The sequence below is a fragment of the Paroedura picta genome, chromosome 5 (genome assembly GCF_049243985.1).
Source record: "Paroedura picta isolate Pp20150507F chromosome 5, Ppicta_v3.0, whole genome shotgun sequence".
NCBI lineage: Eukaryota > Metazoa > Chordata > Lepidosauria > Squamata > Gekkonidae > Paroedura > Paroedura picta.
The window spans coordinates 125,187,502-125,201,435 of NC_135373.1; the positions used below are offsets into that span (position 1 = coordinate 125,187,502).

General features: G+C 49.2%; 1 protein-coding gene across 2 annotated transcripts in view; it reads left to right on the forward strand.

The window, feature by feature from the left end:
• Positions 1 to 724: 724 nt before the first annotated feature.
• EXOC4 (exocyst complex component 4) overlaps positions 725 to 13,934 on the forward strand; it is a 395,846-nt gene continuing 382,636 nt past the window's right edge. For both annotated transcript variants that reach the window (XM_077340354.1, XM_077340355.1), the window contains exon 1: positions 725 to 881. In XM_077340354.1, coding sequence (XP_077196469.1) covers positions 796 to 881 — 86 coding nt within the window. In that variant the 5' untranslated portion in view covers positions 725 to 795. The remainder of the gene's footprint in view (positions 882 to 13,934) is intronic.

The window sequence follows — 13,934 nt, forward strand, 5'->3', positions numbered from 1 at the left end:
TCCAAGGTCACATGAACACAGGAAGCAGCCTTCTAGGTCCTTCAAGGTCAGCATTGCCTACTCAGACTGGCAGCAGCTCTCCAGCCTGAGGTCCTTCACATCGCCTACTGGCAGATGCTTTAACTGGAGATGCCGGGGATTGAACTTGGGGCCTTCTGCAGGCCATAAATGTATTTGTATGTGTACATAACATGCTGCCTTACACTGAATCAGATCCTTGGTCCCTCCAGGTCAGTATTGCCTGTTCAGACTGGCAGCAGCTCTCCAAGGTCTTTCGTACAGTCTGCTGTCTGAGCGGGACTGAAGGGAGGACCTTCTGCATGCCAAGCAGCCGCCCTAGCACTGAGCTGCATCCGTTCTCTATCTGACTTCAACGTGCAGTGTGGATCTGAGCCTCTCCATTCACAATCTGACATTCTGTCCATGCTGTCACTACAACGGGCAGCTAAAAAGCAGGTCGTGTCTGTTGCATGCAATGGTCTGTTTAAGCACCGGCCAGTCAAATGGGATCCGGGTTTTGCTGTGGGAAGAGCCCGGCTGGGCGCAAGCTCCGCCTTCCCTTCCCCGCCCCGCCCAAGGCTGGCTGGCCGCAGCATCTTCCCCAGCCGGCCTTGACAGCTCCCACCTGCCCTCCCGGCCGGAACTACAATCCCCGGCGTGCCTCGCGCGGGGAAAGGCGCCGCCGCGCCGCTGGGCCCGCCTCTCTCCGGCCGCGATAGGGCGGCTCTATCCAACCTCGCACGCGGATTGGCCGGCGCGGCCTCGCGGCGTCTGTGGGCGAGGCGCGGGTCCAAGATGGCGGCGTCTGAGGCGACGGGCCGCTACAGGAGCACCATGAGCAAGAGCAAGGACCCTTCCGGCCTCCTCATCTCCGTCATCAGGTAGGGGGCCGCCTCCCCCGCCCTTACTCCGGGGGAGACCCACTGTGGTGAGGGCATTCTGCCCTACGCCCCCCGGCCTGCCCTGCAGGGGTGGTGTGTGGGGTCGGGAGGGCCGCTGCGGGCCGGTGAAGCCCGAACACCGCCCCTGCAGGGCAGGCCAGGCGGGGCTTGGCAGCTGTGGGCGCCTTCTTGACCGGGGAGCAGGACTGGGGCCTTGCCCTTGTTCCTTGCAGTCCGGAGGTGATAATTTCCCCCCCAGTCGGTGCTTTCTATGCCGCAGCTATTCTTGACTTGCACTGCTGGGAAACAGAAATGGGTCAGGCTGGGGGAAATCCTCGAATAATGCACTTTCAGTTCACTCTGTTGCACAGGAAAAGCCAGCTGCAAAAGCACATAAATGGGGGGAAATTGCATCATCATCATCATAATTTTTATTTATTTAATTTTGAATTTGCACCCTGCCCCGAAGCGTCTTACAAAATAATATGAACAATAATAATATTTTTACTCCACCCTGCCACGTTGCTTTGAATGCTGTAGCAGGGGTAGTCAACCTGTGGTCCTCCAGATGTTCATGGACTACAATTCCCATGAGCCCCTGCCAACATTTGCTGGCAGGGGCTCATGGGATTTGTAGTCCATGAACATCTGGAGGACCACAGGTTGACTACCCCTGTGCTATCGGATAGGGAGTGGGACCTGGAGATTCCTGAGGTCACACGAGACCTCCCCAGGGGCTATGCAGCTTTTCCCAGAAGATTAGATGGCTGCTGATATCACTAGGCATCATTCAAGGCTCATCACCTGGAGGGATGTGGGGCGGGTAGGTTGCCATACCCTGGTCAGGGGATACTAGCCATGGGGACTGAGGAGAACCTCCACGTTCAGGGGCACTGATCCTCTGAATCCCAGAGTCAGCAGGCAACACCTGGGAAAGGCCTCAGCCCGGTGCCCTATTGTTGACCTTCCAGAGGAAGTGGTTGGCCCCTGTGTGAGACTGGATGCTGGAAATGGATGGGCCCTCACTGGTCTGATCCAGCAGGGCTCTTCTGATGTCCTTATGAGGGCCTCAACATCTCTGCCCTCTTGTTGACCCTCTGGAAGAATTGGTTGGCCCCTGCATGAGATGGGAGGCTGGTCTAGATGGACCTCCACTTGTCTGATCCAGCAGGACTCTTTTGACATTTTTATGAAGGCCTTGGCCTTTCTACCCTGTTGCTGCCCCTTCGGAAGAACTAGTTGACCACTGTGTGAAACAGGAGGCTGGACTAGATGGACCCCTGGTCTGACCCAGCAGGGCTCTTCTGAGGTTCTTAGGAAGGCTCTGGCCTCTCTGCCCTGTTGATGGCCCTCCAGAGGAACTGTGTGAGATGGACTGAACTGGATGGACCCCTAGTCTCATCCAGATGGTCCCTTCTGATGTCCTTAGGAAGGCCTCAGCTTCTCTGCCCTGTTGTTGGCCCTCCAGAGGAACTGGCTGGCCCCTGTGTGAGACAAGATGCTGGACTAGGTGGACCCCCACTGGTCTGATCCAGCAGGGCTCTTCTGATGTTCTGAACATGTGCAGGGGCCCTGATTTAAATCACTGAGCCCCAGCTCCCCCAACTTAGAGGAAGAGCTTCCTCACTCTTCAATTAAGAAGACAATTATACTGATCGTTTGACTGGTTATGTTGTTGTCCTTTTAGTGTGAAGTTACCATTTGCTAACTGAACCTACATTGCTTGTTTCTTGTGAGGAGATGAGCACCCTCCCGAAAAGAGTTTTGCCACAATCAACTTCTCACTGTAGTTGTCTAGTAGCGTTCTAATTTGTTGCCTCCTCCCATGCTTGGGGTATTAGCACACTGCTTTCAGCATTGTGCGGCTGTTGTGTCAGCATTGCTGTACAAAAGGTCATGTGGCATTTGGAAACAACTTCTTTGTCATAATCACTTCTTGGGTTAACCTGAAGATGTAGGTTCTCCTGGTTGCCTTTGTGGATGGATTGTCCCCGTGTTTACATACATTTCTGTAGCATAGCTGGCATGAAGTTATGGCAAAAGTTCTGGACCAGGTTCTGGGAGATTGTCTGTCAGGCAAAGCAACCCAAATTCCTTCTTTCAAGGGTTAACATGTATCATGTCTAACTGGTTCCATCTTGCAGGTGTTATTCATGGAGCCCTTCCAGCCCAAAGGCCTCTTATCTTCAAGGCCAAGGTGTGGAAGGGGTAATCAGCTCTGCCTGTGAGACACCAAATGGGAGAGGGAGAATCAGAACCGTGGGGTTAATTTTCTGGACAATTCTAAACTGGGATATGTTCTGATTGGTTGCTTGACTCAGGTAGACCAAAAGCTATGTGGCCTAAGAAGAATATGGATACCGGCGGCTAAGTTTGAAATAAAACAGGCTTTCTTAACAGCCCTGGAAGGGTTTCCCAAATTTGCAAAAGACTTATTGGGTGGTATGACCATATATATGACCTGTAAACAAATGTTCTACTGGTGCTTATGTTATGCTTAATGTTGATGTTGCCTCATTGTTGATATATTTACTGAACTTGTATTGTCTTGTGATTCAAGTTCTCTGCAAACTGCCCTGAGCCAAAGAGAGGGCGGTATATAAATTTAATCAATCAGTCGGGGCATGTTGACCCCTCCAGTGGTTAATGATCGGCCTGGAGGGAAGAGGAGGGGCTCCAGGTGGGCATGTGTACAGCTATGCTTCCCAACCATATTCTGCTCGATTTTTCCAACCATATTTTGGTATTTTTTTGAAGCCCTAAGTATGTTTCAGGGGTTTCTCAGTGGTGAAAAAGTTGAGAAAGGCTGATTTAGAAGGGCTAATGGCAGAAAGAGGCTTGGACTGAGTCTGTGACACCATTGACCGGGGGGACGGGGGTTCTTGAGTAAAAATTTGGGTCTATATGGAGCAACAAAAAGTTTCATAGATCGCAAAAATAGTATTGTAATATATATTTTTAAATTTCAACATAAGTACAATTTGCCAGGTGGACCTTCTCCTGCAGCTGAACTCTCAGGCAACAAGAATTCCCCCCTAAAAATTCAGTAAGAAGTTAAACAAGCAAAACAGTCAAACATTTTATACCTTTGGCTATATAGCTAAAGGTGGAGTTAAAGCCAAAAGGTTGAAGAACTCTGAAGCCAAGGGCACAGGGCCCGTTTGTTATGAAGATAGGTTGAGGGACTTGGGAATGTTCAGCCTGGAGAAAAGGAGGTTGAGAGGGGACATGATAGCCCTCTTTAAGTATTTGAAAGGGTGTCACTTGGAGGAGGGCAGGATGCTGTTTCTGTTGGCTGCAGAGGAGAGGACACGCAGTAATGGGTTTAAACTTCAAGTACAACGATATAGGCGAGATATCAGGAAAAAAAAATTCAGTCAGAGTAGTTCAGCAGTGGAATAGGCTGCCTAAGGAGGTGGTGAGCTCCCTCTCACTGGCAGTCTTCAAGCAAAGGTTGGATGCACACTTTTCTTGGATGCTTTGGGCTGATCCTGCGTTGAGCAGGGCGTTGGACTAGATGGCCTGTATGGCCCCTTCCAACTCTATGATTCTATATGTCAATATAACAAACGTGTTATCAAATTATATGAAAATATACATATTTATTTCAATTGAATTAAAACACTCAAAGGCCCTATATCAGGGGTAGTCAAACTGCGGCCCTCCAGATGTCCATGGACTACAATTCCCAGGAGCCCCCTGCCAGCGAATGCTGGCAGGGGGCTCCTGGGAATTGTAGTCCATGGACATCTGCAGGGCCGCAGTTTGACAACCCCTGCCCTATATAATGGCTTCAGATAAGAATAACATCGTACAAATAAATTTGCCCCCTCAGCATGGTGTTGTGGTTCAAGAGGGACTCATGGTAATTGTAGCCCATGAAGAAGAAGAGGAGTTGGTTCTTATATGCCGCTTTTCCCTACCCGAAGGAGTCTCAGTGAGGCTTACATTCACCTTCCCTTTCCTCTCCCCACAACAGACACCCTGTGAGGGAGGGGAGGCTGAGAGAGCCCTGAGATTCCTGCTCGGTCAGAACAGTTTTATCAGGGCTCTGGTGAGCCAAGGTCACCCAGCTGGTTGCATGTGGGGGAGTGCAGAATCGAACCTGGAATGCCAGATTAGATCCCCTTGTGAAACATGCTCAACAGATGCCAGAAAAGGTGTGTTGGGGACCCCTGCCCTGGAGAGTTGCCCCTGCTGCCAATCGGACTAGACAGTGTTTCTGTGCTCCATGTTGTTATGTATAAAGCTCTCTAGTCTAGGCAGCTCTTACAAATGCACACATGTTGTGTGTTCCCTGGTTCAAGGGAATTGAAAATGAGAGGTAGGCACGGAGATTTCTGGAAATGTTGAAGGCGCTGGGGAAAGCCAGAAATTGAGGGAAAAATTGAAATGTATGCACTTCTTAACTATTAAGCTTCTTTCTCAATTATCAGGCACACTTGCAGTTTTTTCTTATAGAAAACGAAGATATTTATACTTTTGCATTCATAAATATATCAGATAGTACAATTTTACATCCTAGGTTCCAAATGACGCCTTTTAGGTTTCAAACGCATCATTTATAACTTGGGATGTAAAATTGTACTCTTTGGCGTATTTATGCATTTGGGAGTATAAATACCATCATTTTCTATAAGACAAATTGCACATATACCCGATCCGTGAGAAAGAGCTGTAAATTGCTGCACCCAATTCTTCCTGAGCACACTTATCTTTAAAAGGTAGGCGAAATTAATGATTGTTGTTTACGTTTCGGCTTTTATTCTGCCCTTTCTCACAAAGGCTAAGGGCGGATGAAGATGGAGGCAGAAAACAAATTCTGTGGAAAACATAAGAAAATGCATTATTTGGCTACAGACCCCCATTTAGTATCATATAATGCAGTGGTCCCCAACCCCCAGTCTGGGGCGCCAGCGGGAAAGTAAGTGGAGCAGGGGCTCAGGCGGCGGCGACATCCCTCGGCAATAGACTACCCCCCCACGGGCCTCAGTAAAATTGTCAAGCGTTGACCGGTCCCCGGTGATAAAGAGGTTGGGGACTCCTGATATAATGTAAGCAGGGTTGGCCCAGGCTAGTGCTCGAAGGAATCTCGATACTCCAAGGAATATCAGGGTTATGACATGGATACCCAGCAAAGGAATTGCTTTTAAAGATTTTTAAATGTCATGAACCCTGGGTTCCTGCCCCGTTTGCTACATGTTTGTGCTTATTTTCCCATTGGTTCCTGGAAATCCCGCCTGGCTCTGGCATCTCGGCCGAGCTCAGGAGCAGTGCCCCTCCTTTGCTCCTCGCTTGCATTTCAAAGATCTGCCTAAGGAGGTGGTGAGCTCCCCCTCACTGGCAGTCTTCAAGCAAAGGCTGGATACACACTTTTCTTGGATGCTTTAGGATGCTTAGGGCTGATCCTGCGTTGAGCAGGGGGTTGGACTAGATGGCCTGTATGGCCCCTTCCAACTCTATGATTCTATGATATGATCTCATCCCACTTCCAGGGCACCTCAATATCTCCCTTCAAGGCGGTCTTCCCCGGATATCCAAATCAACAGATGTATGCACTGTTTTAACACCTAGATACATCAAAGAGCGGTCCAATCCTACTTTCCCGTGTGAATGCCTGAATCTCACCTAATGCCAATCTCAGGTCTTGCCCCCTTTCCCACGGCCCAGGTATACAGGTCCTTCCACCCCCTACCCCGGTGTCTCTGTCAAAGTTTCCTGTCTGTGAGTATCTGCAAAGTACGGACTCTGTTCGCTGACTTTTCCAAATAAAGACTTTCTACTTAAATCTTCACCCTGAAGCCCCGAGAGGGATGTCTGTGGAGTGAGTACGCTGGGGTTCAACCGCTTGCTTCCTCACATTAAATTGTTTTCTTGTCTATTGTTGATTCAGAGGGTTGCAAACGGTCTCGAGATGGCCATGCTGAGAGGGGCGGTTCTAAAAATCGAATAAATGAATACATAAAACTCTGCTGGCCTTAAAAGGGGCACGGGACTCCAGCTCTGCCCTGTAGCTTCAGACCGACCGGGCGACCCACCTGCCTCTCACCAAAGAGAGTCCAGAACTGTAACGTAGGTTTGAACCCGTAAGTTAAAACGTTATGCGGCACACCCCTTAATGAAAACCGTTCTCATGAGTTCTGACATTTCGGGAACAAAAGAAATCGATGGGATTAGTTCTCGCGTGGGCGCTGGAAGCATGCTCCTGCAGTGCCTGCCGCTCCCAGGGCCTCGGCTGCAGGGTGAGGTTCTGAAAGTGAAATGGACTGGAAATGAAAGTTGACCTATTAATTTTTATTGTCCGAGCCGGCTGCAAGAAAGCAAATGGCACAAAGGAAATTAAAGTGGATGTTCTTTTGCCAGGAATGGGGGCTAAAAAAACTGGAACGTGCCGGGCAATGAGGGAGCGCTGCCCTGCCTATTGCTAGCGTATTTTTTAAGAAAACAGATACTTTTGCAGTGATTGGACTGTATGATGAAGGTGAAAGAGCTCGTGGGCTGGAAAGGACCACGTTGAAACCTGGGATGCACTTGTGGTCAGTGTCTGTTTTTTGGTTTTTTAGATATTTTTAGCTCTGAAACATAGGAGAGGGAGAGACAGGGAGAGAGAGAGAGAGATTGTTGCACCTTCAAAAAGAACCGAGAACTTTATCCCCTGTGTAGCACTTTGAAGAACAAAAGTTGTTTTTTATACCCAACTTTTCACTGCCCAGTGGAGACTCAAGGTGGCTTACAGTCGCCATCCCTATCTCTCCTTACAAAAGACACCCTGGGAGGTTGGTGAGGCTGAGAGAGCTCTGACAGGACTGCTCTGGGAGAACAGCACTATCCAGACCGTGACTAGCCCAAGGTCACCCAGCTGACTGCATGTGGAGGAGGAGTGGAGAATCAATCCCGGTCTACCAGATTAGATGCTGCTCTTAATCTCTACTCCAAGACAGCCAGCTTGCTATAGAGAGCCTGCTTCTACTAGATCAGCGGTTCTCAACCTTTCCTGTGCTGTGACCCCACCTTTGGTGGCTGCACTCTCACAGGCGGAGACTGCGGGTGCGTGCGTGCACAACAGTCAAGGCGGTGTGGAGGTGTCCATTGCCATGGCTCCACCGTCTCTGCCTACCGCTGCCCGCCACCACCACCACCCGCCTCCGCCTCCTGTCGCCGTGGCAGCCAGCAACTTGGTGACTCCGGGGAAGGGGCCAAGCGACCCCACATGGCGTCATGACCCCAAGGTTGAGAACCACTGTACTAGATGTCCTGATAGAACAACTAACCAATGGATACTCATCTCTAGACCAACTACCAGCAATTTGGGCAGCTGTGGTGGCATCTGGTGTTTCAACAGGGAGACTAACTTCCAAAGGGTATTTGCGCACATCTTCCAGGCTGACATTTAAGAGCCAAGCGAATGCAGCGCTTTTTGGGAAGGGCTTGGGGGGTGGGGGGGCACTCCTGGTAGATTAGTTCACTGCCGCCCCCTTCCAGTTCTCAAGCTGGCCTCCGCTGTGTTTGCTTTCACTTTGCAGTATGTTTGTATGTTATAATTGATAGGATCCCTTTTTAATTTGGCTTTTCATCTACCTTATGGACTTAGACAAATCAAACTGTGGGAGATAAATGTTTTAAATGAAATAAAGATTTGGGGATGGATTGGGAAACGAGGCTTTTTCTCCTCCTCCCCGCCAGAGGCTAATTGTCAACTGGAGTGCTTGCCTCCTGGAAGGTGAAGTTTTGCTCTCGCAATTCCGTCATCTGGTGCGACCCGTTCTCCTTGTCTCAGGAGCCAGGCGCTCCTTGATGGTAGGATCGTGTAGGTGGTTCTGAGTGCAAAGGAGCAGTGGTTGTGGCTGAAGACTGAAACCTCCGTGTACAGGAGGATCACGGGGCCTTCTTTTACCAGGGATGGCCAAACTGGGTCTCCAGATGTCCATGGACTACAATTTCCATGAGCCTCTTGCTGTCCATGGACATGGTTTGTTTAACCTGGAGAGGTGATGACTGAGAGGGGATCTGATAGCCATCTTCAAGTATTTAAAAGAGTGCCACGTAGAGCAGTGGTCCCCAACCTTTCTGAGGCTGGGGACCGGCAGGGCATGCGCGATGCGCGGCCTGGCCCTGATTCCCTCTCCCTGCCCTCCCGCAGTAAGAAGCTTCCCGGGCCGCAAGCTTGCGGCCTGGGAAGTTTTTTACTGCGGGGGGGGGGGCGGGGAGAGGGAGCCGCGGCCTGGCACCATGGCCTTCGCAGCCCGGCACCGGGCCGTGGCCCGCAGGTTGGGGACCACTGATGTAGAGGATGGAGCAGAGTTGTTTTCTCTTGCCCTGGAGGGACGGACCAGAACCAATGGGATGGAATTAATGCAAAAGAAATTCCGTCTCAATATCCGGAAGAAGTTCCTGACAGTTAGAGTGGTTCCTCAGTGGAACGGGCTTCCTCGGGAGGTGGTGGGTTCTCCATCTTTGGAGGTTTTTAAGCAGAGGCTGGAGAGCCATCTGATGGAGAGGCTGATTCTGTAAAGGTTCAAGGGGGTGGCAGGTGACAGTGGAGGAGCGAGAGGGATGTGAGTAGGCTTAGGCACTTCGGCCACCAAAGCCGCCGTTTTCACCCGAAGCAGCCAGTGCTGAGAGGGTGGGGGGCGGGGCGGGCTTCAGCGCTCCATTCGTTGTAAGCACGCAGGCTGACTGCTTCGGGCACGAACACTTTGGTGGCTGAAGCACCCAACCCTAGTTGTGAGTGTCCTGCAAAGTGCAGGGGGTTGGACTAGATGTCCCAGGAGGTCCCTTCCCTGTGATTCTATGATCTAGAGAGCCACAGTTTGGCCACCCCTGCCAAAGTTATATTCAGAGGCCAGACACACTGGTCTGCAATAAAACTAGAGTTGCTGGACGCCAGAATGGCTTTAAGCACTAAATACAAGCACAGAGCTGGAAAAATATACAGGCCTAAAGAAAACACAGGGCAAGGCTACATGAAACGGATGGAAGTGAAATGCACGCAGGCTTCACAAATTAAGTTTACACCATATTACTGTTTCACATTTCTTCTGAATCAAGCTCCTGCATGCAAGTCTCCAGATGACTTAGGGGGCTCGTTTCGTCCTTTGGAAAAAGACAGAGCTACGCTGCCAGATCGGTTTGATAGGAGATTAAGGCCACTTGCTGAATGGGATTGCACATAATGCATGAAGCTTTTTCCTGCTGCTGTATGAGGAAGCCTCTTGCAAAACAGGAAGAACAAACCCGGGAGGCTGTCATCATCCGCTCCCATGAATTTATATTCTGCAGCTTACTCAAGGTCACTTGTGATGTCTGCATGAGGACCATGAATCGTTTCGAAGAATTTGGTTTTGCTTGCCAAGTGGAGCCTGGTGTTTCGGCACCCCTTCAGATGGCGCGGATCAGTTCCTCTAGAGCAGGGGTAGTCAAACTGCGGCCCTCCAGATGTCCATGGACTACAATTCCCAGGAGCCCCTGCCAGCGTCTGGCAGGGGCTCCTGGGAATTGTAGTCCATGGACATCTGGAGGGCCGCAGTTTGACTACCCCTGCTCTAGAGAAAATGGCTGCTCTCGAAGGTAGATTCTGTGACATTGTCCCCTGCTGAGATCCTGCCCCTCTCCAATCCTTGTCCACCCCACATTCCTCCCCCTCAATGTCCAGGTGTTTTCCAACACAGAGCTGGTTCAGTTGTGGAGTCACTCTTGGAATGAACATCAGGTCTTTATTAGATCACACCAACTCAACTAGAGAACACCGCCCACCACCCAAACTTAGACGCAGTCTGAGGTTCCTGCCAAGTGTGTGACTCCCCAGGCTCAAACTAATCGGACCCGTCAAACGATCCAGTGGCAGGACCAATGGCAATAAATGTCCCCGCTCTTTGATTCACGGTTCCTGCTCTGCAAACACCACAGGTGGGCAGCCGTGTTGGTTTCAAGGAACAGGGAAAAAATCCGGTGGCATCATTTAAGACCAATCATAGAATCATAGAATCGTAGAGTTGGAAGGGGCCATACAGGCCATCTAGTCCAACCCCCTGCTCAACGCAGGATCAGCCCTAAGCACCAACAAAGCTTACACCAAGCAACCTGCACATTAAGAACCCCTGTTCACAGGTAAACCACAATTTGGCAATTTTTGTCTCACACTGGGACAAGTACACTGAGGCCTATTGATTTATTTCTTCCCCCGCCCGCTCCTAACCTTTTGTTTTGTCCGTATTTCGCCAGCGTGTTTGGCGTGGTCCAAAACAAGCGGGTTGGCATTTAGCAAATGCTCTCTCCAAAAGAGCTTGTCAGATTTCTTTTTCTTTAATTGGCAAATATATCTGCCTTTCTATTTATTGTTGGAGTTTTCTTGGGCCAATTAAGTCCGCAGTTCTGTGTGTGCTTAACCTAGAAGTAAGCCCCGCTGCACCCAGTGGGATTTGTCTCTGAGTAAATCTTCATGCCATGGTTATGTAAAGTTTCAGAGCGCATTTAAAGTAAAAATAAGCCCCTTGATGATAAACTTATTTAATTGGGAGCAAACTTGGGCTGTGCCTTGACTTACGTGGAAATTCTAATCCGGGATCATCTCCGTGGGATCCCTCTGGCTGTTTCAAAGGACCCTCTGGTGCGGTATTTTGTTATTCCCCAATTTTTCACCCAAGTCCAACTTGCCAAAAGGAAATGAGTTAAATCAGTGGTCCCCAACCTTTTTATCACCGGGGACCACTCACTGGGGACCACTCAACGCCTTTTACTGAGGCCCGGTGGGGGGGTCGTTTACTCTTCTACTCTCAACCACTGCCCTAGCGCTCTCTGATCGCTATGGTAATGTTTAAACATCCCTTCAAAATAAGATACAGACACGCCACAACAATTAACATAAGGAACATTTTATTTTCATGCAAATTTTAACTCATGACAATGACAAATCCATGGGAACCCTGAGCTTGTTTCTCTGCAATGAGAGTGATCGGAGACAAGGACACCCGAAGTGTGTTGTAAAGGGCCGGGGGGGGGGGAGAGAAGACGTCCTTCGGGGCCCACCTCCAATTAGTCGATGGACCACATGTGGTCCGCAGCCCACAGGTTGGGGATCGCTAAGTTAAATTATCTTTATGCAGAGGAATTGTATGCCTTATGGCTGCTGCTGTATGGTATAATACCCTAGACTTCACCCTCCTAAGCAGCCATTTTCTCCATGGGAACTGAACTCTTGTCATCTGGAAGTCAACTAATAGCTGGAGAGCTTCAGGTGCCACCGGTTGATGGACCTACGGTGAAATGCAACACAACGAACTAATGCGGAAAGCCCGTGAACATTTTTTACAGCAGTCTGCAAGTGAGGCTTTTTTGTTTTGTCCTCTCTGCAGTTGGGGGCCTGCTGTTCTTGCTTCCCTAAGACATCAACGTGCTTCACTGTGACGCATGTGGTGAGAACATTGTGGGGCTTGTAATTTGGGGGACTTGGAACAAGAGCCTAATGTTTCTCAGTGGTGCAGTGTGTGCCTAGTGTGTTCTCTGAACGTTGCTCTCGGCAAGAAGAGCTCTTGTTCAAGATGACTCTCCGCCACCTTCCCTGGAGTTTCAAATATAATCTCTATCCCTAATTATCATGAGAGTGTGTTAAAGTACAGGCCCCAAAATCCAGATGGTGATTGTGTGCCTGAGGCGCCTTTCTTCCCAATGGAGTCACAGCTACTTGGTTGTGTGTAGGTGAATTCGGTAGGCCGTTGATGACTTCTGCCCAAAAGATAGTGCTGAACTGAAGCTGGCAAGTGACCTGCCTATCGAGTGGGATGTTTCTGGCTGTTGAAGGATGGGAGAATATCAGGCAAGGAAATACTGCTTCCACAGAAGGTGGTGAAAATGTGGAATCTGTTGCTAGAGGATATAGTGATCACCTTCGGAATAAACAGCTTTGAAAGGGGGAGGTAGGCAGACTTCATGGAGGAGATGTCTATCAGTGGCTACCAGCCATAGAAGAAGAATTAGTTTTTATATGCTGCTTTTCTCTACCAGGAGTCTAAAAGCAGCTTATATTCGCCTTCCCTTTCCTCTCCCCACAACAGACACCCTGTGAGGGAGGTGAGGCTGAGAATGCTCTGATACTACTGAAGAAGAAGAAGAGTTTGTTCTTATATGCCACTTTTCTCTACACAAAGGAGTCTCAGAGTGGTTCACAATCGCCTTCTCTTTCCTCTTCCCACAACAGACACCCTGTGAGGTGGGTGAGGCTGATATTCCTGCTTGGTCAGAACAGTTTTATCAGTTCTGTGGCGAGCCCAAGGTCACCCAGCTGGTTGCATGTGGAGGAGCGCAGAATCAAACCCGGCTCGCCAGATTAGAAGTCCGCACTCCTAACCACTACACCAAGAGAATAAGCAAGGAAAAAACCCTTGACAACATAACTAAGGGATAGTGATAAATATGGGTATTGAATTAATACTTAAAACATGAATCCTTCCATACTATATATGTTTGTGCTACAATCTGATGACCCCGGAACATAGTTGTAAGCTTTAATGAACTCACTGAAACTTTCTTGTGAGTAAACACAGGATTAAGGTACAAGTGTCTTAGCAACTGGAGACAAAATTAGCTATCTGCTTTCATTACTTTATTTGATTTATACCCCTCTCCATGCCAGTAAATAATGTTGCCTTGAACATACTACCATAAGTCAGAATTATTTTGGCAATCAGTGTCAGGAAGATCCATAGCTCCTGACTCTGAACTTTCTATTTGACTTTCATGGAAGCACTTAAGTGGAAGAGTTTCACAAGCTGGAACTAGCGGCTTCACTTTTTTGCATGTCAGTTTGGTCCTTGATTGCGGGTACATTTTCACACATAATTTGTTTTGGTCGATGGAAAAGATGGTGGAATAAGCAGGAGAAGTCAGGACTGGATTGTATAAATCAGGGGTAGTCAACCTGTGGTCCTCCAGATGTCCATGGACTACAATTCCCATGAGCCCCTGCCAGCATTTCAGACACACCTGGAGTACTGTGTGCAGTTCTGGAGGCCTCACTTCAAAAAAGGACAAATATAAAATTGAAAGGGTACAGAGGAG